The sequence below is a fragment of the Rhipicephalus microplus genome, chromosome 10, assembly GCF_043290135.1.
Source record: "Rhipicephalus microplus isolate Deutch F79 chromosome 10, USDA_Rmic, whole genome shotgun sequence".
Lineage (NCBI taxonomy): Eukaryota > Metazoa > Arthropoda > Arachnida > Ixodida > Ixodidae > Rhipicephalus > Rhipicephalus microplus.
In genome coordinates, this window is record NC_134709.1 from 69,125,641 (window position 1) to 69,153,068 (window position 27,428).

At 46.1% G+C, this 27,428-nt stretch overlaps 2 protein-coding genes across 2 annotated transcripts in view; one reads left to right on the forward strand and one right to left on the reverse strand.

Moving 5' to 3' along the window:
• The window catches only part of LOC119181038 (ubiquitin carboxyl-terminal hydrolase 24-like), a 148,957-nt gene extending 127,778 nt beyond the window's left edge, over positions 1–21,179 (forward strand). The window contains exons 53-56 of the mRNA XM_037432210.2: positions 1,609–1,696; positions 5,793–5,871; positions 7,198–7,360; positions 14,072–21,179. Coding sequence (XP_037288107.2) covers positions 1,609–1,696; positions 5,793–5,871; positions 7,198–7,360; positions 14,072–14,239 — 498 coding nt within the window. The 3' untranslated portion in view covers positions 14,240–21,179. The remainder of the gene's footprint in view (positions 1–1,608; positions 1,697–5,792; positions 5,872–7,197; positions 7,361–14,071) is intronic.
• A 691-nt stretch (positions 21,180–21,870) lies between these two features.
• Prp5 (pre-mRNA processing factor 5) lies at positions 21,871–25,485 on the reverse strand. The gene has a single exon (XM_037432603.2). The coding sequence runs from the start codon at positions 25,241–25,243 to the stop codon at positions 21,998–22,000; it is 3,246 nt and encodes a 1,081-aa protein (XP_037288500.2). The 5' UTR covers positions 25,244–25,485; the 3' UTR covers positions 21,871–21,997.
• Positions 25,486–27,428: the final 1,943 nt, after the last annotated feature.

Here is a 27,428-nt window from a genome sequence, read left to right on the forward strand (position 1 = left end):
TTTTTTTCGCGATTTTGGGGCTCCGAGAAGGGGGTGCGCAAATTGCGCGGGAATATCGCAAACGCATACGAAACAATGTGCAATAGTCTTAAGTACGCAGTGTATACGTTAAAGAAAATAAAATAAATTCGTTGATTGATTAATATGTGGGGTTTAACGTCCCAAAACCACCATATGAATATGAGAGACGCCGTAGTGGAGGGCTCCAGAAATTTCGACCACCTGGGGTTCTTTAACGTGCACCCAAATCTGAGCACACGGGCCTACAACTTTTCCACCTCCATCGGAAAGGCAGCCGCTGCAGCCGGAATTCGATCCCGCGACCTGCGGGTTAACAGCCGAGTACCTTAGCCACAAGACCATCGAGGGGGGGGGGGGGGGGGGGGGGTTTGTATCCAAAATAAATTTGGATACAAACGAAGTGTACTTGTGTATTTAACAGAATCAGCACATACTTTAACTAGTCAGACCCGGTCACGCACGGTCTAATCGTAATCGCTTTATTGAAAGGTCCGATTGAGAATCATCGTCGCAGCCGCTGCCACCGCCCTCTCAAAGTGCATAGCCCTTGGTTCTGTTCAGCACGTTCGAATGTCCCATAAAGCTCTTCTCGACAATACTAGGGAAAATTGGGCCCCGCGACACAGAGATACCGAAAAACCTGTGCATTCGCACAAAATAGAAAAGACCTTCTTCAGGCAGGAAAGTTCTATAAGCAAGCGCACACTCTTCTCCTTTCTTCCGTACTGATCAGGTCTACCGTCACACGTTGAAGAACTTCACGCAGAAGTGCTTGGCGATGCCATGATTTTCGTTTTCTTCGTCAAACTTCACAACAGTGAGCTTGAATTTGGCTGTATATATAGTTATTGTAGCCCATTGCAAGAGAATAGTAAAAACGCGATGGATGGATGGTGAAACCTGAACTTCAGAAATCAGCCAAGCATGCATTGCAGTGCGTACGCAGAGAACGAGGGGAACATTTGGCACGACAAGCTCAAAAGGCCCTCACACGCCTCCTGTGCTGAAAGTTTCCCGTGTCGTGATGCGAGCATGCATTCTCACGGTTGTAGAGATATAGAGGGACAAACACTCAAGCATTTCCAACGACCCGTCAACAGGTTTGAGTGTTCATGTATAGTATTCTAGGGACCCTTGTTCGGGGAAAGTATTCGGGACAAGGGACTTCGCACTCGCAGCCGATTTGACCGCACTTGCCTCATCGGCAGAGCATGCCCCCATTTAACGAATCTAAAATTATAAACTCTTTTCCTGCACGAACCAGCGAGCTGGCTCTGGTGGGTTGAGGAGCGCAAAATATGCAAGTGAATATTTACTTTTTCTTCTTTTTTAAACTGAAAAAACAGTAGGGGTGTGCAAATTATGCAAAGGCATAAATTATACGAGTAAATACGGTAACTTTCCCATCTTCGTTGTCCATTAATTCCGTTAGGTTTCGTAAACCCATGATCCATTTCTCTTTCATTCGTAAAGAAAATGGATGTTAAAAAAAAGTGAAAACGTATTTTGCTCTTCTCCGATCCAGTAAGCACTCGTTACTTTATTAGTAAACGCTGAAAGATTGCATTGAATGTTGCCAACTTGCAGAAAGTGGAGGACCCTCTTCAGTTCAGCCGGATCAAGCTGGTCATCGACGGCTCACGGGAGGAGAAGGCTGAGTTTGATGGGCTGCTAGGTGATGACCTGATTTGTTGCCTAATGCCTTTCGTTCTTTTTGTCTGGGTGTTTTAGTGATCTAGTGGCATGAGCTCTACCGGGGAAAAGATCAATTGGCAACGCCCTCTTGTGGTTTCAGTTTCTCTGTGTGATTGCAGTGGAGACTAGCAAACATTGGTTTTTATGTTTATCGGCACTCTCTTGCAGGGGCAGTGGAAGTTGATTTTGTGGTGTACACGTATCCCGAAGGAGTACGGCCACCAGCGTGGGTCCGGTCTTAGCGAGCCGCAAGGCACGCGTTAACCGTTGCCGTGGCAAGAACACGATACTGCTCAAAGTCGCAACACTTTATTGTGGCAACACCAAACTCAGTACAGCCCATTGCAAAGGCGCGGCAGGAGAGCAAATAGGCTTATCCACGCCACGGGCATAAAAGTACTCCACAGGGTGCACGAGCACGTCTCCGCGGTGAAGGTGATCCACGGAGACACCGGGACCAAGGCCCGGTTGCTCAAGCGAGGGCAAAGGCGCTCCCGTTGGCTTCGAAGGGAGAAGGGTCGGCGCAGCTAGGCCACGCACTAGGACACCGTACCACCCTTCGGCCATTCGTACGCAGTGGGGCAACAAAAGGCGAGCGTTCGCCTTGGGCGCGAGGCGCCGTCAGCGAAGTCCGACGAGCCCCGAGCGACGGGAGTCGACGGACGGAAAAGATTGCGTAGCTCACCGTTTGCAGTCCCGGAGAGTATCTGTCTGCCCGCTCCCGACGCAGCGCGCGAAAACCTCTCGGGAGACTCTGTGCGCGCCGCCACAGTCAACATCCGCTACCGGGTGAGAGGGTTAAACGTCACTCCGCTCTCCCAGCGCGGCAGACAGCAAAGGAGGGGAGACATGTCGGGACATGAGAACGGCAGAAAAGGCGGCAAAGCCTGCGCAAAGGCAGCAGGCTAGCCTCAATTCCCACATCCCCCTCTCCTAAATTTGCCCTTTACCGGTCTGCAAAAGGCAGCCGGACATCACCCATGCAGTTAAAATGACACTGCTATGAGCGACAGCTAACCTCAGTCCAGCCCTGTTACTGCTGCTAAAAAAAATGATGACAAAGGAGAAACAAAAACATCAATAACAAAATAAACACATGGCACTATAAAAATAACTGCCAAAGGGAGCACAGGAAAGTAGCAGTAGTGTTCGTGGTGCAGAAGCGGGATAGCGTCCACCGCGCGGAGGGGCGCGACAACGCCCGCTGGTTGCGATGCCCGAGTGCGAGGTCAGATGCATGGTAGGGGGGCTCTCTGATGGCTCGTTGCTGCTCTTGATTGGCCGCGAGTCCAACGAACGCCGCCTCGGTTGTGGTTCAGAGGCCCCGCATTTCTGGCTCGATGACGGAGCTGAGACGTAGCGGGAAGCCGGGTCTCTCCAGTGATCAGGGAGGCCGAACCAGAATTGGCTGCAAGGCGCCCTGGCATTGGCCGACAGCATATAGCTGCTTTCAGCTGGCCTCGCGCAGGAACCATGGTGGGAAAGGCAGCAGGGCTTCTTCGTCGACGGCTGAGAGCAGAGCACAGCGTCTGTAGGTCAGTGCCCCGAGCACCTCTAGTGTCCGCGTCGATGGGGGGAAGCCATGACGCACTCTTCATGACACGCACTGAAGCGTCACGCACTTGCACACGCACACACGCACAGAAGCACGCACGCACACACACCGCCGACGTCTGCGCGAGCGTAGGCACGAAGCGTCCTTCGTCACTCTCTCTCCACGCATAAGCACCGACACAAGGTCACGGCTCCCTTCACGGTAGACGAAATAAACACGGAAAAAAAGTAAAAACAGAGCAAAATGACTCAATCTCTGACCAAAAACAATAAAAACATAAAATACACATGAACACTTAAAAAAAGAAACACTGGCAGCAAACTGGGCGGGGTCGACTTCTTTACGAGAAAAGGCCGTTAAGAAGCTAACCTATACTGAGGCTAGACAGTAAACTGAGGTCCTTCGGTTGCGGAGAAGTCCGCCGTCCGGCGCGAAATCACAAAGGTGACCGCTTCCTCAGATTATACCGGTGTGGGGTCCGAATGCGGTTTGCCGCTCCGGGTGTGCCCGTTGCATGCGCAAAGTGCCGCAGGGCGCTGGCGCGAGCTCGTCAGACCGTGACAAAGGGCTTCAGGTCTGCGATGTGGGCGCGGCTGAGTTTTCCCAAAGAGGATCTTTCAGCTAGTACGCGCCATGGACGCTCACTGACAATCGGTTCATAAGACCGGGCGGCTTCCCAACCCTTGGTTCAACCGTTTGTCAGACGTGGCAGGCACGAAATAGCGATAAAAGTCACGCTTCGTGCCGGCCAGGTCACAACGTTGCTCGGTTTTGCAAAAACTTTCGACCCACTTAGGTGACCGGCCATGGGTTCGTCGTGAGAGGATCGCAACAGTGCGGCTCTCAGACTTTTGGGCATAACCACCTTAAATGGGTCGATGGACTCGTCGTCAGTGGCTATATACTTCAGCAGGAGCCCGTCATGCTCCAGCAAAATGAATTCGCCGGGAACTCAGCGACACACGCTGTTTCAGCCCCCTAATCGCGCCCGCCACAGAACAGGCAGCGTAACGGCGCTTCGCGCCTCTTCAAGACGGTTTATCGGCGCCCGCCGCAGAGCAAGCAGCGTATACGGCGCTCCGTCCCTCCGAGACTTGAAACGGATCACCCTGCTGAGCCTTCAGTAGCTCTTCGCTGCCGAAAGCGATTCCCATTCTCCCAAATGGGGGAGTCTGGTATCGCGTCCACTCAGGACCGCAGCAACTGCCGCGTGCACGGCTTCACTGGTTCGCTCTCGGCAAGGTGGCCTTCGGAAAGTTCCCCCGCTCGGCGCTACGCAGTGCGCCGCTTACCTGGATAGCAGCCAAGGTCGTCCTCATGGGGACTCCCCCTTTTCGCCGCTGTTTCGCCCCCGACGCTTGCATGTGCTGAGGCACCGCGAGCGGCCGTCGCACCGAAATCCAGGTTTTCGGCAGACAACAGGGGGCACGAGATAGCGCGTCAGCTACCACGTTGGTTGTGTATTCACCACAAAAGGGGGGTGACGACACGGACGGATGTCGAAGGGCGTCGATCGAGGCGGTGGCCTCTTTGAGCAACGCGGCATGCCACGAAGCACGCATGTTGCGACGAGCCCGAATCGCGCAGGCGAACTGACTCGCTAAGAGCAGTCAAAAGCTACAGCTTTTGATACCGCGTTGGACGCCAGTGTGGTGTACCGTTTCTAATTTTTTGTACAATTTCTTCACAACTTTACACATTTTATTACATTTAAGGGTCAGAAAGAAAGTAATTCTATCATCTTGAAAGTTTTTTTCTTGCTTTTTTTCTTCTCCCTTCCCCCCACCAAAAAAAGTTTAACCATCAACGGGCTATTTTGTTGGTAAATAGTTTATATGTTAGTATTGCCTCTTGTATAACAATGTTTGCTCCTGCAGAGGTATTTTTGCCAAAAAAGAAATTTTTGATCTTTGCTGTACTTCATGTAACCATTTTCTATATCTTATTACCTGGGGGTTCTCAAATGCACCTAATGTGGTGCGTTGTGCGGCAGCACTGTCATTCCGCCTTTGTGTGGGGTGAACTATGTTTCATTTTCGTCACGTTAGCATCCTGGAATTAATTGTAAAGTGTTTTGTTCAGCAGATGTGTCATGTTGGGGTTTAGAAATCTCGGACAATTTAACCTGTGTCAAGTGGGTCTCATATTATAACGGGAGAGGGTTCTCTGCTAAACGATCAGGCATGTGGTCATTGTGCTGCAAAACGTAGTGGAGATGACAAACAGTTCTAAAACATTTAATTACCAATTTTACGAAAGCTTGACACCAAGCATTTGCCGAAATTAGCGCTCGATCCTTGTCACCCTTGCCGTCTTTCTACCTGTACAAACAAGCTAATCGTTCCTACAGAAAACTGGTGAGTGGACAAACATTTGTCCATTATGAAGTTATGTGTCCAGTCAGAAACTTCCGAATTTACGCTGAATTAGGGGCATTTTGCTTCAGTTGTTGCCTTTGTTCATACTGGGTTTATACGCCTATCACTTATGCTTACTAACGCGGTCACTATATTGTGCGCAGAAATCATCAAGTCCAACCAGAACAATGACAGCCGCCGGTCGTACCAGGGTGTGAAGTTCCTCGTCACCATGGCCCATAGGTGAGGAACCATGATCACTCATCACTAGTGAAATAAGAACTGTAAGTGATTAAAATGTATCTACACAGGGGGCCTCGTAGCTGGAAACCTATTTGGGACCTCTTGTTTTAATTACAATATCCTCATGTTGTGATTTTTCTCTGAAGACTGCCATATTTGAAATTCCACCAGTCTTATAGAAAAGAAAGTATGGTCGGCAGGTGCGGGCATGTCTGTTTACTGCGCTGTTGATTTCCTGCAACTTGCCTTGAAGCCCCTGCATCCAGCTTTTTTTTCGGACACTAATCCCTTCAGACTGCAACTTCTCTGTCTGCCATGCTACAGTACTGGTCTCTTCTTAGTCGAGGTTTTCTTGTGAGAGAGAGAGAGTTTTGATGCTTCAGTGTCAGGGACCCAAAAAGTATCGTGACACGAGGACGTCGTTTTATGACCTCATTGTGACAAAACAGCTCAACAAAATAGTGAAGCAACATCGAGAGGGTAGATAACTTGCTGATCATGTCATTGGATGGCATCGTGACTTGGTTAAGGGTGGTGCAGTGATGAAGGCAGTCAAAACCTAGTTTCGTGCAGTAAGCTCTCTAGAAGATCAGGTAGAGACTAGTACGCTGACTCAGAAGTCAACGAAGAAAATAGCTTCCATTTTCAAGCTGTATTTGAGGAATAAGTAAGAAACCCTGCGAGTTTGGATGCTTAGGGCTCACTCAGAGTAATACTGATGAAAATTTCCCGGCCCCACTCAGACTCACTAAAATTTTTTTCAACAGCACTCACTCTGATTCTCATTCACATATACATTGCTCACCTAGCTCGCCCCGACTCAATGATTGACCTAAGTTTGAGAAAGTCTCGGCAAGTCGAATCCAGGGTGATTTTTCCCATCTATTCGGGCCATTCAAGTTACTTGCAAAACATACTAAGCGAATCTTTGCTATTAACTGGCATATTTTCTTATATTGCTTTGCCAACCTTGATATTCCTTTAATTTTTTCTATTCTGTTATCTCCCCTAGTCGTTACACTGTTATCACCCTTTGTCGTTACATTGTCTCGTTTCAATAGTGTTACTTTATTGAATGTCATTAGCCTCACAATTAATCCGGCACGGTGGTCTGGTGGTTATGGTGCTCGACTCCTTACTTGTGGGTCGCGGGATAGAAACCCAGCTGCTGCGGCTGCATTTTCAGTGGAAACGCAAATGCGTACTCAGGCTTAAGTGCGCTTCAAGTTTCGGAAAACCTCTACTACAGCGTCTCCCATAATCGTATGGTGGTTTTGTGATGCTAAACTCCAGCAATGAATCAGTTCTGCCCGCTTACATGTGCAGGTGTCAACACGCCAAGGACTACCTGCTGCAGGCCCCGCCCACGTGGCAGTGGTCTGTGAACTGGCTGAAGCAGACCATGTCTGAGTTCAACACCCAGTGGAGCAGCAACACCTCTAACGAGGACTCCAACACCAAGACCTTTCAGCGGACCATCAGTGCCCAGGTACAGTGGCTGTAAAAAGCAGTGCGGTCATGCCTGTGAGAATATTCGGGCACCTTGAATATTATTTTGCCGCTTGTGACACACCTGAGAATGTGGTTTGGTGAGAGGGGGGCTGCTGGGCTGTGAATCCGCTTATTTAGGGAAAACCAACCAATGCAGCAAAGCCACACAGTTCGTAGTGAAAGTGTGCATATTACCGGCCCTCAAATGTTTTTTAAAGGTTAAAGGTACATGTTATACGGGCCTATATTGGCCAAGTATGGCAAAGTTTAAAATATAATGTATTTTACCGCATATAACCTGCACCTTAATGCTGTTCAAATCCTACTACTATTTCAATTCACTTCAAAATTGTCCTATAGTAATTACCATTCACTTAAATTTTACTTTGAACCAAAGAAAAGTGGTATTTTCAGAACGCTTTCACAGGGTGGTTTGCTCTACGCACCGACAGTTCTAGCGTCTTCTAGAGGCGAGGCTACAAATTCGAGGAAGAGCCATCCCACCTGTTGCGTGCAGACTGGCTCTTAAAAGTTGCAAAATTGTGGAACCAGCACCTACCAGCCATAACTTGATTTGCATATTGCCGACATGACAATGAGAGGTCTTCCACAGTGCAAGTGAACTGCGCGGGTTAACGCACTGTACAGAACTTTGTGGTTTTGCACGCGTCTTGAAACTGAGAACAAGTCAGAAACCGATGATAATCCCTCCCCTTATCGCCACTAAGACAGAAGAGGAGTGCCGGAAATGGGAAATGCATTCACAGCGACATCGTTTCAGTCTGTCGATGTCTGCACAGAAACAGGTGTAATCATATTGGAGAGCAATAAACGAGAAGAATAAGAAAGCGGTCACCTTCTCGGGGATTATAAACCAGACAGACGTCGGCTTAGTGGCTGCAACAACTAGTAGGGACTGGACAAAAAAGGAAACTGAAGCTAGCTGCCACGCTCCTGCATGCCGCTATAGTAAAGCATAAAAAGAAACGTAGGGAAATCGGGGCAAGGAAAAAATTCCATGGATCTCTGCAATGTGGCAGCTAATGCCAAGCAACAAAAAAAAAATATCTGAGGAGGCACACTCTTTAAACATACCGGTACAAATGATAATGGACCATCTTGAAGTCTTGGACCAAGATTGACCGTCTTGAAGTTGTTAACCTTCAATGTGTTAAAACAAGGCTGAATTTAAGGCAAAGATTGAGGCTTGAAATTATGCATCATTGAGGCTTGAAATTATGCATCATTGAATGTGCAGTGCAAAATAGGGTAAGGTAACATTATTGTCACCCTTTCATTGCATCATTTTACTGTGAAATCTCGATACAACGAATCTCAAGGGATCGCTAAACATCATTCATTATTTTGATAAGTTTTTGTAGCGAAAGTAGTAAATATTTGAGCAGAAATCATAAAGGCAATCACGCGAGTCGTCTGCCTACCCGTGCTGCGTATACATTCGCGACCACGTTATGCTCAAATAAGCGCAAAAATTAAAAAGTATTACAAGACTTGTGCACACTTATTTCATGAAGCATGTGGGCAGCTAGACTGCTGAAAGAAGACCTCTTAAGCGTGCCAGAGTGGCAACAGCTGTGCCGATTGCGCCAGTTTGATACGATTACCCGTTGTTGTGCCAAGCTGTGCCAAAACCGTGAAATTTGCTAAAATTGTGCCACACTGCGCTAAAACGCTCGCCCAGCATCAAAATTATCTCGAGTGTACTGATTTCAGCGAGAAATGGAGGCCACATTAGTCACCTGCACATTGTGCTCAATCAAACCAAGCGCTCAGACACTAACCCCAAACCACAGTTCAAGTTATATGCTACTCATTATGTGAGGACACTTGTGAGATGCAATCGTCCTGATAAAGTATAAGATGAAATAATAACGCCATGCACACTGACCATAGTGAATGTATTGGCAGGACTACAAAACTTTAAACAAAAAAAGAAAATGCATTGCTGTAGCCACCAACTTGCAGAAATTATGAATTTCCTAGTCAGCAAACGCGGTTATGGAGGTTAGGAACGCATCCCACATATTTCGCGCGCGAACAATGTCGGCGTCCTGTGAATGCCATCGTTGCCAGCCGCCAAGTTGGTTGCCATAGCAACGACACGTATAACATTTTTCTGGCATGAAGTTGCATCGTCTTGGCGATATATATTGGGCGTCGGAAGTTAACCCCGCCATGAAAGAAAACAAAAAGATTTGGGGCGAGGTTGGGGGAAGGGGGATAGCAGTTCGAAAATTGCTTGGCTTTGTTCTAACCCGCATGGAACACTGCTTAACTCTTTCGCTACCACGCCCATTCAAATCCTTCAATTGGAATGATGCATTTCAAATTTAAATTTTTGCACACTCGCAGAGATTGCGGGTGCTTAGCGCCATCTAGATAAGAAAGTAGAAAAGGCACAATGAGATCCGCTATATTGTGGTGTTCTTTTTGCTTTCGGGAAGCTTTCCCTCACAGCTTAAAGTTACAGGGTGTTGCGCAAGTGCGCCAACCACAGCTTCGTTTTGCCGTGTGGACATTCTTAAAAGACGACGCGTTTCTCGCGAATCGAGCATATCAACGGCAGATTTTGAGGATGAAATCGGCAGCAGTGAGCCGGGAGAATATGCTTACTCGTTGAATTTCAGCACCGATGACGAGAATGCGTCAAGTCTAGCCACAAGTCGAGCGAGCAAGTGTCGGCTGTATGTGTGGCACACATTTTGTTGTCTCACTAGTAGTTACAGGCAGCGGAGCGTGTACTCACAGCAATTTCACGCGTTATGAGGGTCTGAACTTAGTACGGACATGATTCCTTGCTGGCATCTATCACGCGTGTGCAGTTTCTTTTGACACGAAATCAGGTGGGGGGGGCTCAAAGTTGGAGGCGCGCTCCAGAGTAACGCTCAGCGCTTCGTGCGGCCCGCCCATAAATTTCTTCCACCTGTCTTTCAAGGCGACCAGCATGATCTGCGTCTACACCAACAAATGTGTGTGGATGCATATTTTAGAGAGGTAGACAGACGTATGCGGAAAGAGATAATTCAAGAAAGAACTTCAGTCCCGATCAAGTGATGAAGTGCATTGAAATCCTGGTTTGCATGGAACTTGTTGAATTGCCTCGCTTTCATCTATACTGGAATACCTCAGAGTTATTTTCAGACCTCATTCCTTCGAAGACCATGCCCAGAAGCCTTTTTTTTTTTTTGAGCAGACGTACCCTGTCCATGATGGCAAGCAGCACGGGATAACCTATATACTGGGGCACCCTCACTAACTTTCTTTATTGTAGAAAAAAAACTTTTCGGCAATAATTTTTCAAACTTGTACAATCTTTTGGCAATAGAAGAAGCTATAAATCATATCTTGAATTATTCTTAATGTCATTATCTTTATCTTATCCTCCTTTTTAAAGCATTAATTGTATAATCACTTTATAAACTTTTCAATATAAACATTTTTTTTCTTAATGTGTGTATTAAATATATATGCGACATTCATGTTATTGCACGGATTCTTTTAGCTACTGGCACAAGAAAATGTTTTTCACACCTAGTAAAAATGGCCCCTTTTCCCATAGTAGCAAAAGAGTTAAGCCACCTTTGCTGCAGTACACTGGTGTCCCACGGAAAAGTGTATTATAATTTGGAAGGATTTGTTAGCGCTAGTCATGGGGCACAGCACATTTTGTTCGATTACTCATGCGTGTATGCGCCACATAATTGTGAGTACTAGTATGATCGCTGACGTCTAAAAAAGTTACTGGCAATCATTTGGAGCAGCAAACAATATTGCTGCTGCCCTAAAGAAAAATACTTGTGTTTCAGTTTTTTTTTTACCACCACCTACTTCTCGATTTTGTGAATCGCCCGAATTTTAAGCTCGCCAGCTTGGCAGAGCGAAATTTCACTTCTCAGTCTCAAAAGATTTGACAGGCCTGGCATATGCTAATGTGCACTTCATTGCTTGCTCAGTAGGGCAATTCAGAATGGTACTGCTTTTATTGAAATAACGTTGGTGCTCATGTTCACTCTGCACGAATTAGGTGGGTTGAATGTTTTGTACATATATATATATATATATATATATATATATATATATATATATATATATATATATATATATATATATATATATATATATATATATATATATATATATATATATATATACTTAATGTAAGCGTTCTTTTTTATACTGCTCCAGTCTTTTATGATAAAGTAACCCGCTCCAAATTCAATTTTAGTGTTCCAAAAGTAGCATTTTGTTGCTACAAAAATTGCTCCACATTTTATTTGGGCTGTTGCACCCCTGGTGTGCGCATCCTTCTCGTGCACTGCGAAGCATTGGCGTTAAATACCGACTCTTCACTTTGGTTCGTATGCACTGTTTCAACGTCGTCTTCGCTCTCGTCGCTGTTTCCTTATCACGACAAATGGTATTTATTTATTTATTTGCAATACTGCCAGCCTCTACTGAGACCATAGCAGGTGGGCACTCTGTACAGGTGCTATGATTGCTCATCGTAGTAAAAAAAAAAAAAACTGTAATACAGAACATAAAAGCAACACCAACCCGGCACTTTGTACATTAGCAATATTTACACAATATAATAAAGAAAATACAAGAGCATACAAAATGGCAAGTTTAACAATAAGGCGCTTACATGGCTGTTTAGAGAACATACAAGTAGTACATGCTGGTTTCATTACCATTGTTATTGGGTATTTAAAAAAGCTAAGAATTGTTTTCAATTTCTAACTCAAATTGAGACAGTGACTCAGTGCTAGTGATGTGAGGAACCAACATGTTGCATTCGCGAATGGAAACCGGGAAAAAAAAAAATATTTAAACATGGATTTTATCAGTCGTCAGCTAAGCCCACATGCGTGATTCGTCGTCGCAATGTGCATAGTGTTGAAGTGTTGGTGAAGCGGGCACGGGCAATCATCGACAACTTCATCCCATAGGTCACTCACGTCGCGTTTTTCACCGTCATAGCATTTCTTTCGTGCTCTTGCCAGAGCTCATTCTGAATGTTCAGTCACGGACCATAAGGCTAGAAAACAGCTGTGTAACAAGCGCGCAGGTAAAGCTGCCCAACGAAAACAAAAACAACTGGGCGAAGACTGTCGTGAAAAACAAGTACCAGGTCATGGTGGTGGCTGTAGGGCTATCGCACATTTTAAGAGAGTGGGCACGTAGAAAAATACGACGATTATGGTGGCAGGTAACGGAACTGGGCAATATATCCACATGCATGAGTAACTTTTTAAAATTGCTATTCGTTATTGTGAAGTGTTGTGGAGATATAACGGGGATAACATTCGATACGTTATTCTGAAACATTCGATATTCTGAAATTCGTAGTAGGGAAACATTTTTACATTAGACCAATGTACATTTGGAGGGGATTTTCGAAAAAGTGTTTAATCTGAAAAAATCTTTACTCTGAGGTTCACTATAACAAGATTTGACTGTATTAGGCATTCATTTTAATCTCATGTGGTGTACTATTTTTTGTGTGCTATTTTGTGTGGCTCCGCAGTTATTACCTGCCCTAAGTAGACATAGTCTTTTACAACTTGAAGTGCACTATTACCTATCTCGAAGCGCTGCTCTCTTCCGAGGTGGTTGTACATTACTTTCGTTTTCTGCAGATTAATTTTATGACCCACCTTTCTGCTCTCCTTGTCTAATTCCGTAATCATGAGTTGCAATTCGTCCCCTGAGTTACTCAGCAATGCAATGTCATCGACGAAGCGCAGGTTACTAAGGTACTCTCCATTAACTCTTATTCCTAACTGTTCCCATTCTAGGCTTCTGAAAACCTCCTGTAAGCACGCGGTAAATGTCTACTTAGGGCAGGTAATAACCGCGGAGCCGAACCACGAGATTGAAGTAACTAGAAGAATAAGAATGGCGTAGACCACATTTGGCAAGCACTCTCAAATTATGACAGGTAAATTGCCACTATCCCTCAAGAGGAAGGTATATAACAGCTGTATATCGCCGGTACTTAGCTACGGAGCAAAAACCTGGAGACTTACAAAGAGGGTTCAGCTTAAATTGAGGACGACGCAGCGAGCAATGGAAAGAAAAATGGTATGTGTAACCTTAAGAGACAAGAAGAGAGCAGAGTGGATTAGGGAACAAACCAGGGTTAAGGATATCATAGTTGAAATCAAGAAGAGGAAATGGACATGAGCCGGGCACGTAGCGCGTAGACAGGATAACTGCTGGTCATTAAGGGTAACTAACTGGATTCCCAGAGAAGGCAAGCGGGTTAGGAGGAGACAGAAGGTTAGGTGGTCAGATGAGATTAAGAAGTTTGCGGGTATAAATTGGCAGCAGCAAGCACAGGACCGAGTTAACTGGCGGAACATGGGAGAGGCCTTTGTCCTGCAGTGGACGTAGTCAGGCTGATGATGATTATTATTATTAATGGGAGAAATTATAGGTTTACCTCTTCATATTTGTATTTGCCGTGTTCAGATGATAGTACTCATAAGTCAGTGAAGACATTTGATGTCGTTTCCTGAGATGAGCTTTGGCCTTTTCGAGGTCTCATTTAATGCCATTATGAGAAACAAAATTAATATCAAGGCAGTCAAAATTCATTCAGCATCCCAAGCCCATGGTGCCTCGTAAGTGGGTTGTCGTTGGATTTTTGGGTAAAACACTGGAATGTATAAACGTTTTGTTCCAGGACACCCTTGCGGAAGCAACGGCGCTGCTCACCGAACTGTCTTCGCCGGAGGCAGCCGAACTCGGCATGGAGATGGACCAAGACGACGCGGAGGATGAGGACTCGCGGTTGAAGAGGACGCGAGGCTTGGAAGACGTGTTCAACTACGTCGAGGTCAAACCTGAGTGATAGCCTTGTGCAGTCCCAGTTCTGCACTGCTGCAACGCTGTAAAGAGTGAAATACATCGCCATGCCCAATGCCCTACACTCCCCCTTGGAGCTGGGTGAATTTGGTCGTTACACCACCCAGGTCCACCAAGCCGGGAAGCACGGGCAGTGGCGGCAGTGGCGGCAGCAGCATTCCTACAGGACTTGGCAAGCATGTTGCATTGCCTTATGCAAAGACTAGCCGTCAGCAAAAGGAGTGTTGGGAGTATAGTACCTGCTTTGCGAGAATGTCGCGATGGATTTTTTTAGAGTTTCATGCGTGCGTGTGGCAGTGCATATCAAGTAGGGCAATTTTGTGCCTAGTTATTTCAGCAGGTCGACCTCCCACCCTCACCTCCTTTTCTGTAGAGTTGTCCTCGAGTCTGCCTTCTAGGCTGCGTGTTTCTACTGTGGTGAGTTGCTCTCGAGCAGCTTCAGTGTTGCATGCGATGACATCTGTGAGCGACCATGAAACTGCAAGTGTGCCCTAATGAAGCTGTGTGTGTGTGTGTGACATGCGTCACTCATATGATTCTGTGTGGATGGTAATGTTTGATTATGCCTTTCTTTTTTTTGCTGTTTTTGCCATTTGACAATGCCATTAGTGAGGCGTAGTGCCTGCTCATGTTTTGCTACTAGTAATGTTCTGAGTGATGCTGCAATCGGACGTGTTATCCCTTGTGAGAACGGTAGGTTCAGACACTGGGCATATTCAGAATGCCCGTCATACCCAGTACACCCAGTGCCCGTCATGCTTCGCCACTGGATGTATTCGGGTTGCTTAGAGGCGTCTGGTGGTCGATGTGTGTATTGCGCAAAGGCAAGACCAAGTTCTTTGAGGTTCTCAGTCATTGGTGAGATTTGGGGGCCAGTGTTGGCACGCTTGTACTAGTAATGATGTATTCAAGACTGGCCACTGCCATACGCATAAACACCGGGCACACCTCAATCATGTCTGCAACCGTGATTCTTCGTTGACGCGCGCATTGTACTACGTGGATGTTGAAGGGCTCCATTAGAGGCACGCAGATCAAGGTAAAAGAACCCTTTCATTTTTTTTTTGCAATAAATGGCACGCACATGGAAAACAAGAAGTTACTGTTTTCTTTCTTTTTTGTACATTTTAACCATGTTTAAATGAGCTTGGTTTGCATGGCAGCTATAGAAATTATGTTAACGTGCAAGAGCTACACATCTGCATTGTAGCTTCAAAAGTAAACGAAGCATGTTGGGATAAAATGCAGTACCTCTTGTTTTAGAATTCTGATTTTGTTCCTCCATTTCAGTATAGTCAACTCTCGATGATTCATGCTGAGAGCACTTCCAGTCTGGAGACAAATCAGCCAGAGTCATGAGAAATCTCGTTTGAGCCAGCACATGCAAGGTCTTCATTCAAACGAGACATCTAGCTCTGCAGGTCATCGCAAGCATACTTTTCACTAGATGATCAAACTGCTTGGCTCACATCAGGGAACCTGCTGGAGTCACCTCATGACCACGTTGTCTACTGCTAGTTGCTAATATGTATGCTAAACTTCCTGTGGTTATCATGTATTCTTACTTTTATTTGCGACTTATCTTTAGAAAGAGCAGGAAGTGTTGGTTTGTAAACGTTCCTTTGTACATGACGTCATGGTAGTTTTATCGTGGAGCTATCAACGACTCAAACTGCCTATGACACAAGCAGAAGCGTGACATCCAAGAGCTTGAACTAATGCAAGTTGACTGTACTAATTAACGAGGATTTATAGATGAAAGTGCACTGCGAACGAATCACAGGTGTGCCTGTGTGCTCATTTTATTTAAAGATTTCATCAGCTCGCGGAGACCGTGTTACGATGTGAAAGCGTGGCTCAGCTAGTGCAAGCATTCTCTTTTCTTGTTGCTGTTGTTGTTCAGATCATAGTTGCTAGTTGACGAGTCAGTCGAAATGTACATCGGTTCACATGTGTGATGAAATCTGCGGCATGGGGGAGATTTTTGCCAGACGGTGCGAAAAGGGCTGTTCGATGAGTTTCTGAAAAGCATGAAACCCGCTCCGGTCGTGGAGTGGTCACTCGTTACAGTGAAGCACACACATCCCTCCTCCTCCCCCCTTCCCCCAAGTTCCTGTTTGTAATCGAGTTGTTTGTTGTCACCATTTTCTCAGTACTACTCTTTTTTTCTTTCTCTCTCTCCCTTTTTTTCTTGTTTCTTTCTGAGGCCCGCTTCACCTTGGAATAATTTTCATTCTTCGCTGCTCACACACCACATCCTGCTGCTCTCACTTTCGCCAATCATATCAACTTCGGGTCGGTTAGTCAAATACGCACACTCACAATAAAAGCCAGCATTGAGATGGACACATATCTAGTGCTAGCCAACGCTAATCGTCCAAGCAAGTCACGGCCGTACCGGAGATTGGTATCGCAAGGTAAAGCTCTACAAAACGAAGTTCTACTTTTTCTAAATTGTTTGCAGATCAGTAACGTACGCTAACAAAGCAATTACCGTATTTACTCGCATAATAGAGGCACCCCCAACTTCAGTAGTCAAACTTTAGATTTTTTTTTTTTTCACATAATAAATGCACCCCCTACATTCATCCGCTGGAGTCTCGCTAACCGACACCTGGCACCTCCTCACTTGTTGAATCTCTTCTGTTTCTGATTACTTCGCCAACCCCCTCAACCACCTCGGCTCGCTCCCCCTCGCCCATTGTCGCATGCCATATTGCTTTTCTTTCTATCTGTAATAAACGCATACCCTACATTCATCCGCTGCAGACCCGCTAACCGACACATGGCACCTCCTCACCCGTTGGCTCTCTTCCGTTGTTTATTACTTTGCGGACCCCCCTCAACGACTTTGGCTGGCTCCCCCCCCCCCTTTGCCCGTGTGCCTATTGCTTTTCTTTTTATCTGTGCGTGGGGGGGGGGGTGGCACGTCTCCCCCATCTTATCTGTGCGCCACAGCGGGGTTTAATGAGGTGGGGGAGGGTTCAGTTTTCGGTTGTTTTCAATGACACAAAGGGCCTTCCAATAGGTGCAGATTTCTCGTGTAAAAATTTCCACAAAGGCCACTGGGCAGTTTGAAACTACGGGCTGTTTACACTGTCCAGAACTTCTTTCTAGTTAGCCTTTTAAGTACAACAAACTTATTGCTTTGTGGGTGCCAGAACGATGTGGTTCAAAAATTTCCTTCTGCAAAACACAAACGAAGTGATGCCCTCAATGCTGGACTGGCTCTCTACACAAGTATTAAAACGGCTCCACTCTGTTTTTTGTTGATGCCATGTTAGTTTTATTTTCTATTCCTCTATCTCTCTCCTCTTTGATCATCGCACATATGCAAAACAGAAGCGTTGTGAAAATGTGCCTCAAGACAAAGGCCACTGGGCAGTTTGAAACTATGGGCTGTTTGTTTACACTGTCCAGAACTTCTTTCTCGTTAGCCTTTTAAGTACAATAAACTTATTGCTTTGTGGGTGCCAGAACGGTGTGGTTCAAAAATTTCCTTCTGCAGAACACAAACGAAGTGATGCCTTCAATGCTGGACTGGCTCTCTATACAAGTATTAAAACTCTGTTTTTTGTTGATGCCATGTTTGTTTTATTTTTTATTCTTCACTCTCTCCTCTCTCGTCATTGCACATATGCAAAACAGAAGCGTTGTGAAAATGCCGTGTCTGTGCCTCAAGACATTCAACGACAGTGACACATTTCTACCTTTTCCTTCATGGTTGCGCTTTCACACATGCCTTACTCCTTTTTTTTCTTTTTTCTTATGGAGTGTGCATTCTTGCCTTCAGTCTTCAATGACACGAAGGGCCTTCCAATTGCACGACACCAACGAGAGAACAGCATCCGACTGGCAACTTTAGACAAACATGCCGAGGGCGCTGCTGCTGGAACAGCAATGGTGCTAAGGCCGTGCTGTACTGCCGTGTTTTGATAAATAGCTTGCATGTTTGTGACAGGGATTGTATGCAAACAATGAAGAGCTGAATAATGCATCTATTTGTCTCATGTACTGCTGTTTTTCACCAAACAGAGTTTTTGCAGTCTTTGCAAACAAACTTATCGAAGAACTCTGCCAAGTTTGTCAGCCTTGCCTTTTGAGTGTAAGTTATGCCAGTAGAAAATGTTGCGATCTTCATTTGCCTGCACCAAATCTAATCACAGTGGTGCGGCAATTTTGCGATTTTCTTCAGAATCATGCTTGTATTGAATAACTGCGTCTGACTAAGCTGTGAATTGTGCATGCACAAGTGTGTTTGTCTGTGCAGTACAATGGGTGCTGACTCGAATCCCCGTATTCCCTCTTTTTGGGAGGTGATCTTTTAATGTCTATTTGTTAACGAGGCTACAGATTAGTTTAGGACAGTGGTTCTCAGCCATGGATGTGTCGGGGACCCCTTGTGGACTGGACCAGTGGAAGTGATTGGGAACCCCTTGCAGCAAATGGGAGGGAGGGGGGGGGGATACCTAGGTAAATTAACACAACTGGAGCGTCAAACAGGTGCCTTTTATTGCTACCAAAACATCAAATAGACGTCCCACATCACGTCATTTTGGACAGTTAACCAAGACGTGGCACAGTAACGCTTAAATAAAAATGCGGGTGAGGGTTTCATGAATAATACAAATGGCTTCCCGGACCCCCTCTGCAGACCCCCATTTGAGAACAAGTGGTTTAGGTGATGCTTCACCTTGCATTCTTGTTAGCCTATGCAGCATCGTGACATGTGTACTTTTTGCAGCTGTCACGGGAAGTAGACGCAATGCAAAACACGCTTGCAGTGCCGTGGTAGACAGTAAGCAAGCGCTGAAATTATTGAACAACTCTAAGGATTGCTAGCGGTTACAGTGCATGTGAATTTGGTAACTTAAATTAGATCATTTTAAAAAGTACATTTCAAAAAATCAAAGCTATTTTGAGCATCATGATTATTTTCTTGTTGCAGTAGCAGTGTTGCAGCTGAATAAGCACACTGGAAAAAAATTTGTCATTTCATATAGACAGGTTTGCTGTGAAATATGAGTCCTGAGAAAGTTCCTACAATTCCTTCATTCAGAAGCTTAACGACAAAGCTCAGAGCAAATCTATGTATACTTCTCGTCATTCCTACGCTGGCTCGCAGATGTACTGCACAGTACTGCGCTGTATGATACAGCGCAGTACTGCGTTTGAACAGTAGTGCTAGAAAGGATTCCAAGTATGAAATTTTTGTGCACAAGTCTTCTGTTGCGAGTTCTCTGTGTGTACCATGTGAACAAGTGTACCATGTGAAATATTATGCATGGTGAATCAAACAGTACATGTTTGAACATGCGTACCTGATTAACGCATTTAGTAGTACGTATAAAGACCGAAAAAAAAAAAAGGCTCGACATTAACGACAGTAGATCATGGTTGTGTAAAACGTCCATAGACTGCATTCGTGCAGTGGAAAGTTCATTATGCAATGGTGATGACAAGGGTGCAGTTGATCGATGGTAATCATTTTGTCGAAATGATTTTTTGAGTGCATGACCTAAGCGACCAGATCGTACTGCATGTCAAAACTGCCTATGTTTGTAGTTCTTACGAAAAACGTGCGACTCGTTAAGTACGCGTTTTATTGCTACAGCCGGAAGCATAGATTTCAAGGTGCTTTATAGGCAATTATGGCTCAGTGTAGTGTCGACAGTTGCTTCTTTAACTTCTAACTAATAATAATGGGCATTTTGGATTTGTAGGAGGTATCATTGAAAGTGCTCACACAGTTATTTAACTCACAGAATAGGCACTTGTCCCGAGTATTAGGCCACTGTATAGCACTCTGTTTGGATGGCCTAGATATGTGAAAGGTATGACGTTCCTCGCCTTGCTACATCCTTATCACAAGAAGCAATCAAGACTGATCTAAGTTGTATAGTTGTGTCACAAATTCTATCGTGGTGAAGCTTGACCCAAAGTACCGTCTACTTCTTGTTTAAGCAAGACGGCCACTTGTACATTGTCGAAAGTGCCGATCAATGTGCTCTGAAATAAACTGTACTGTAGCTGTTTCGAAAATCCGTATTAAAATCCTGTCACGCATTGCTTTATTGTATGCTGTATTTCATTTTTTCCCCACCGCATTCAAGACAAAGGCCTGTGTTTGTTGCCTTGTTGTTCGCTTTTGCTGATTGTTCACGTTCGTTTCCCAGTATGAAGTGCGCATTAGTGTAAATAAAAATGTGAATTGCTTTACCTTAACTGCAGTTTATTCAACACCTCATCTATGACAACTCTGTGCTTCCTCCCGAGCGTCCGTGAGGCAAACTTGTTCAACTTGGCACTGCGCGCTTTTGCTGCGACGGCGATCCCATTAAGACCGAAGAGGGGCTTATAAAGTGTGTCGATACGAGTTTAGAATGTTGAACAAACAGTGAATGCCGTCTTTACGATGAAGCGCTTGTTCAGATCTTGTGACCAAACTGGTGCTGCCGTTCATTGTTGAACAACCGTGCAGTGATGCAACTTTCTTTAGCAACTCCGACTACCCGAGCATCGACTGTTGCGTACTTCGAGTGCCAAATGTGCCTTGTCGTTCTGGTATCGCTTACTGTACAGATTGTCTCTGTACAGATCTTTTCCCTGACATTGCAAAATATATACTGCTCTACATTGTTGGCTGGTCACTGAAAAGAGATTTGACTGTTTCATCAAAACCCTGTTTGTGTCTCGAAAGAAGCTCAAGTGAATGTGATGGTCTATCTAGACTGTCATGGCACTCTCTCGTTTAGCGCTTTCTTTTCTAATGTTATAGTTGTTTGAATATTGACCGGCTGAGCAGCTTGTGATCTATACAGAGTTTCTGCCTTCAGAGTATGCAGGCATGCTTTCTTTCTTGCGAGAAACCGGATGTCATGGTGACGACGCTCAATTGAATAAATGATGTACATACATTGGCACAAGTTAGTATTTCATTATGTGTGCAACACAGCAACTCTACGGATTGTTTCAAGCGCTTCATGAAGTTAGTATGTATTCAACTGAACATTGAAGGCCAGTGGGACGTGTTTACCGAAGTAAAAAATTCCGTAATGTGCAGAAAAGTTGCATCATCAAAAAACAAAGCAATTGTAGTTTTAAGCAAAATAAGTATTTAACTAAGAGTGAGGATTGGAAATTATGTTGAAAATACATTTACATAAACATAATCTGTAAAAGAAAGTTTCTAGTTTGGAAACTGTGTAAGATTAGTTTACAGGTTGTCGATTCATGGTCGTGTTTCGTGCAGTAGAATGACTGTTGTCAGGGTAAAAATACACAAAGGAGTAGAGCAAGCTTTCTGTTTAAGTAGCATTCTTAACTCTTGACATTTTATTTCAATTTTTGTTCTCTCCTGAGCCAAGAGATATGACGAACAAGACTCTCTCACAGTGACTTTCTCCTCATACGAATTCGTATATACACTCTACACATTTTTTCACAGTAGCGTATGTAAACTTATTACAACTTGTTGGCTGCATATGAAAACTCGCTAAATCTATAATGTAACTCTTTTGCGGATGAGGTGAAAGACACACACCAGCACTCCTGGGCGCTTTCAACCAGATTAACCAGAAGCATGCCTTTCTTTTTTTTACAGCAGTGCTAGATTCATTCTCAAAAGCCCAGCAACGCATTTATTGACAGGCTCGGGAACGAAAATGTGCAGTGGATAATGAACAACAATATTAAGCGCAAAATGAAACTCTCCACGTCCAGTCTGGCCACACAGGAGCCTTCCTCACAGCACCTTGTAGCGTCCCCTGTTGATGGGTTGGTACGAATGCTGCATCTTGACCATCTCTTCCTTGATGAGCCGAATGATCTCCGCCCGTGCCTTGCTGACGGCAAGCTCGCTCGTACTTTCGATGGCCAGGTACAACTTGCGGTCTCCGCCTTTCGGCTCTTTGCCCGAAGGGTAGTAAGTGCCACGCACCGTGATGCCGGCCTCTGAGTATTCGCTGATCTGGGCCATGGCTTCCTTGGACGTGACCTTCCACCTTGCCTGCTGGGGGAAGTCGTTGATCTCGAGTTCTTCCTCGTACTTCTGGAACTTCTCCTTCGGGGGAGGTGGCTCGGGGGGCTCTTCTTCGACGACCTTGGGCTGGTAGTTGAGTCTGGCGTGCAGCTTCTCGGCTCTCTGTTCGGCGAGCGTCTTGGCTGATATCACTGGCGACGGCAGCTCCGGCACGTACTGTCCGCGCATCATGGCTTCAGTGGCGGACTGTGCGGACATCACGACCTCCGGCGCGGGCGTGGAAGGTGCACTAAATGTGCGCCCCATGTTGATGCGGCATGCTAACATGCGCGCCATCTCGAGCTTCTCGGAGACTGTGCCACTTGGAGCTGCAGTGGTAGCGGCTGTACCAAGCGGGACTGCAACGCCGGCAACAGTGCCGGGCACACCCGGTGCAGGTGTTGCCTGTCCAGTGACCGAAGGACCGGGCAAGAGTTCCTTGATGCGTTTCTTGGGTGCGAGCATAGTTTCAATCTCGCGATCGATGTCACCTTCAGCATCTTCATCGTCAGAGTCTTGAATGCCCAGCGCAGCTCTCTGGAACTTCTTTTTCTCAGTTTTGAGGTGTGATTCGGCCTCGTCAAACTTGAAACCTTTACCAGAGAATCCACTGCCTCCCCGCACTTTCTTCCCTTCCGCCTCCTGTCTCGCCTTGTACTCATCAAAGAGTTTCTGCAGGTCTTCTGGTATAGGGTTACCACTAAGTTCCAGTGCCTTAATGACGTCGGCAGTATAACGCCCCTGGTCTTCTGTGATAAAAGTGTAGGCGTAGCCTTTGTTCCCAGCACGCCCCGTCCGACCACAGCGATGTACGTAATCTTCATAGTGGTTTGGGCAGTCAAAGTTGACAACAAGGATGAGATGTTTCACGTCCAGTCCTCGCGCTGCCACTGATGTAGCTATGAGGACACCTACTTTGCCCGCCTTGAAGTCTACTATAGTGGAGTCGCGGTCAAACTGGTCAATGCCACCGTGGAGAGCCATGGCGTTGTGCGAGGCCTTCATGAGGTCTTTCAAGAGTATGTCTGCGTGCTCTTGCTTGTCCACAAACACAATGGCGCTGCCTTTATCCTGATACAGGCCCAAAAGTTCCAGAAGTTTGAAAAACTTCTCCTCTTGGGTGAGAATGACGACGTGCTGTTCCACGTCTTTGCACACAACACTCCTTCCCCCTACCAAGATTTCAATAGGTTTGATTAGAATACGTCTGGCAAGAGCCTCCATTTGCCGTGGAAAAGTGGCAGAAAACATGACGGTCTGCCGATCGGGACGTATAGAGTCAATGATGCGCATAACCTGAGGCTCGAAACCCATGTCAAACATGCGGTCAGCTTCATCTAACACAACGTATGTGGTCCTACGGAAGTTGGTCACCCTACCGTTGTTAGCGGCAAGCATATCGATCATGCGCCCTGGGGTGCAGACGATGATCTCTGCACCACGTTTAAGGTCCGCAATCTGTTCAGAAATGCCAGTGCCACCGTACACACAAACAACGCGCAGGCCAAGCGACTTTGTGAATTTTTTACAATCCTTAGTGATCTGCATGGCAAGCTCTCGAGTTGGCGTCATAATTACAGCTATGGGGCCATCGTCGTCTTCCAGCGGTTGCTGGTCCAAGATGTGTCGGAACATGGGCAGAAGGAATGCGAGCGTCTTGCCCGACCCCGTCTTCGCAATGCCAATAAGGTCCCTGCCAGACATCACTGCAGGTATGGCCTGGGCTTGAATAGGGGTAGGCTTTTCAAACCCGTGCTTCTTCAGCAGTTCCAACACTTTCTTGCTGACCCCGCACTGCGCCCAGTTGCGGATCGGCTTAGGGCACCCTTTGCCACGCACCTTGATGCCCTCCAGTTCAGCACGCAGCGTCTCCACTTCGCCAGGGGTCATCTTTGCCAACTCGGGCACCTCGATGTAGAAATTCTTGCGGAATGGTGCGTACGAGATGTCTTCTATGGAGACAGACACCGGTTTCTTTGCCTTTCCGGCTTGCAGGTTGTTCATTGTCGTCTGCAGATCTTCGGTCTCCTCCTCGGACGAGTACTCCAGGGCGTCCACGTTTTGCTCCATGAGTTCACCCTTCTTCTTGTCCTCTTTCTTCTTGGCGACGCCGACGATCATCGTGACCACGTTGTTGGCTTTCTCGGGCGCGGCCGCGCCCACGTCGGTCTTCAGCGCCTTGTCTTTCAGTTGCTTCACCTCGTTCTGGATGCCCATCATATACGCGTCCAACGGGTCGATGCCGTCGTCCTCCTCTTCCTCCTGCTTGACTTCGTCCTCTTTCTTGACCTCTTCGGTCGTCGTATCGCCGTCCGCTTCGTCAGGGTCCAGCTTCTTCTTCAGCGACGGCGGGCCGGGTCCATCATCCGGGTCGTCATTGAGGGGTGGTGGCGGCGGTCCCGAGTCATCTTCCTCGTCGTCCTCGAGGCTCCATTTCTTGCCGGGCAACGGTAGGACCAGGGCGGCTGCGGCCGTCTGTTCCGTCTTCTTGCGCGCCTGGCGCCACTTTTCGATTCGTTCCCGCCGCTTCTGCATTTCCAGGTCCAGCTGCTGCTGCTGCGCGTTCTTGTCCAGCGTGGTGTTTTCGGCGGCGGCCAGGGCTCCAGTGACCGCAGCGGCTGCCGCGGTCGCGGCCGCCAAGGCCGACAATGCTGACTGCTCACCCTTCTTGTCGTCGCGGTCGTGGCTACGCGAGCGCTTGCGGTCTTGACTCTTGGAGCGGAGGTCCCGAGACGGAGACCGCGATCGGGACCGCGAGAAAGTCCGGCGACCGCGCGACCGCGAACGGCGGTACCTGTCCCTGGGCGATCGGCGGCGGTCGCGGGACCGGGATCGTCGGTGACGCTCGATGCTGCGACGGCGTCGGTCACGACTTCGGGATCGGTTTCGGCGTCGTCTGCTACTCATCCTCTCCGGCGAGCTGGACGAACTGCGCGAGAGCGATCGGCGCCTCTTCTTGTCGCGCGCCATTGTCGACAAACGAAGTTCACGAACGAGGTGACGGACCTTGCTTGTTTTCACACTGGCACAACGCAGAACGGTTGAATCACGACATTGTCACGACACTGCCGTTGTACGACGACGGCGACTGTTGATTAGGGCTCGCAGATTCGTACCGCGATGGGCACAACAACACTTCGCCACGATATGCTTGAAAACCACACAAACGACAAGATTACGTAGGCGCCATTTTGAGCATGGTCGCAACAGGAAACGGAAATGTCGCGCTTACCCTACCACGTTTCTAAAACTGATTGTCTATAAAATTTTGAAGAAAGATAAGTACTTTATTTATTATGTTTTACGTACGTAGAATAAATTTAGTTTTTGTTTATATACAACTTTTTACGTATTTTGTCCAAGTGGCGGCAGCCGCAGCGGCTTCAACCAAAAAAGGCGCGCGCTTCGAGTGTGACCATTTCTTCGCTTTTAACTCGATCTCGAAGACTTTAGGTACGAACATTGTCTGAGGCAAACAATTGTCTGGAAAACGCATTCAAACGATCTGGATTCTTCAGCCCGGTTTATTAATACGTACCGCTCGGCGTGCGACAGGTAATGCATTTCCCGCACCTCCACTTCGAGTAATGTCACGTTCGAAATGAACGCCATGAATCCACGTCTTTCCCGGGGATGGAACAAAAACTATTGCACCTCCTGCTTGCACAAGCCATTGTGAATGGCTCGTATATTATGACATGTGGGCGTTTAAGGCACGGCTTTAGACCAATTCCTAGTTCACCATATTTCAGGTGTACCATATTTCGATGCTACAGAATTTTTCGTGGGTGTACTAGTCCTTACGCCTGCTTCTCTATATCAGTGGTATTCATAATAACGAATTCTTAATCCTTACTCATTCATTTATTCAGTTTATTAAGACAAAAAATGACCTGGGTTAAATGGACTGAAGGTAAATTACTTGTGCATGATATATAGGATTCGCACCACTCATACATTTGCTCAGGCGCAGTGAAACAAAAATACAGAGGTTTTTTATTCTTTTTAGGAACACGAAAATTGAATTCAAAAAGCACAAAGCATATCTGAAATATACACTTCAAAATATCCCGCTACAATCAGCACCAATTCACCAATAGCAAGATAAAAGATAAATATTAAAAAACTAAAACCAGGAATATTAAGTTAGAAGGCTGATACTTTAGTTTATAATATGTTATATCGTAATTTATAGTGATTGCCCTAGTGAGCATTGGTACTAACCTCTTATACCTACATTTTAATGTCGGGTAACAAGATTGGTTTTGGTGCCTGCCCATAAATCCTCATTTATGAATGAAGTGGATGACAACCTGGGAAATCATCTTTCGGTGGCTTGCTTATATGGCTGATTCCTGCCTTCACCAAAGCAACCTTTATCAAATCTTCTGACGGGCAATTATTTAGGAATTCAAAATTTCACAAAAAAATTGAATGTGTTTTTTTTTTATGGGCATGTATATATAAAACTGTGCACGTGCGCCAACCATGCACTTCGTTGGAGTGCAGTTTTCGAGAGTTTGGAATCGCCGATTTTCAACATGGTATACCTTATTTCACCGCTGATATGAATTCCCAATCAGAACCTACAAGCGATGTTTTTGGGAATGACCTCTGTGCGCATGTTCAAAGCACATCTTAAAAACCACCCTCTTGGGATGTGGGACGTCTGGACCTTTCTGGTAAGACCATGGAATGTAGTGCTTTGTGGGTTTCTTAATATTACCCACATACCGGACCTACATTTTTGACAAAATACTTCTTTCAAAACCAGAAAACCCTGAAGTAACTTTTACCCGATTACCTTGCCAAGATAGCTACCGCTTTTTCCACTGTGCTCATTATGAGAGAGAGGAGCCAGTGTTTTTAATGCTCTCATTACTTGTGCACTAACGAGTGAAACATTTCTGTAACACAGTTCAGGAAGATTTTAATCGTTCCATCACACATAATCTTTCTTCCTTTGGGAGCCTTCAGTCGTGGACTGTGTCACAGGCAAGACCGCAACCCAGAATTGTTTCGGGGAAAGGTCCACCTGCTGAAAAGCTTGACCATTTTAGACAAGGCCTATTTTCATAAATTATTTGCTATAGAACACCCAGCATTATCAAAAATTTTATAGAGGGAAGTGGTCTTTCAAGGCAATCCATCCCCA

Coding starts and splice junctions, on each gene's coding strand:
- Prp5 (XM_037432603.2), bottom strand. CDS start 25,243: ATGGCGCGCGACAAGAAGAGGCGCCGATCGCTCTCGCGCAGTTCGTCC.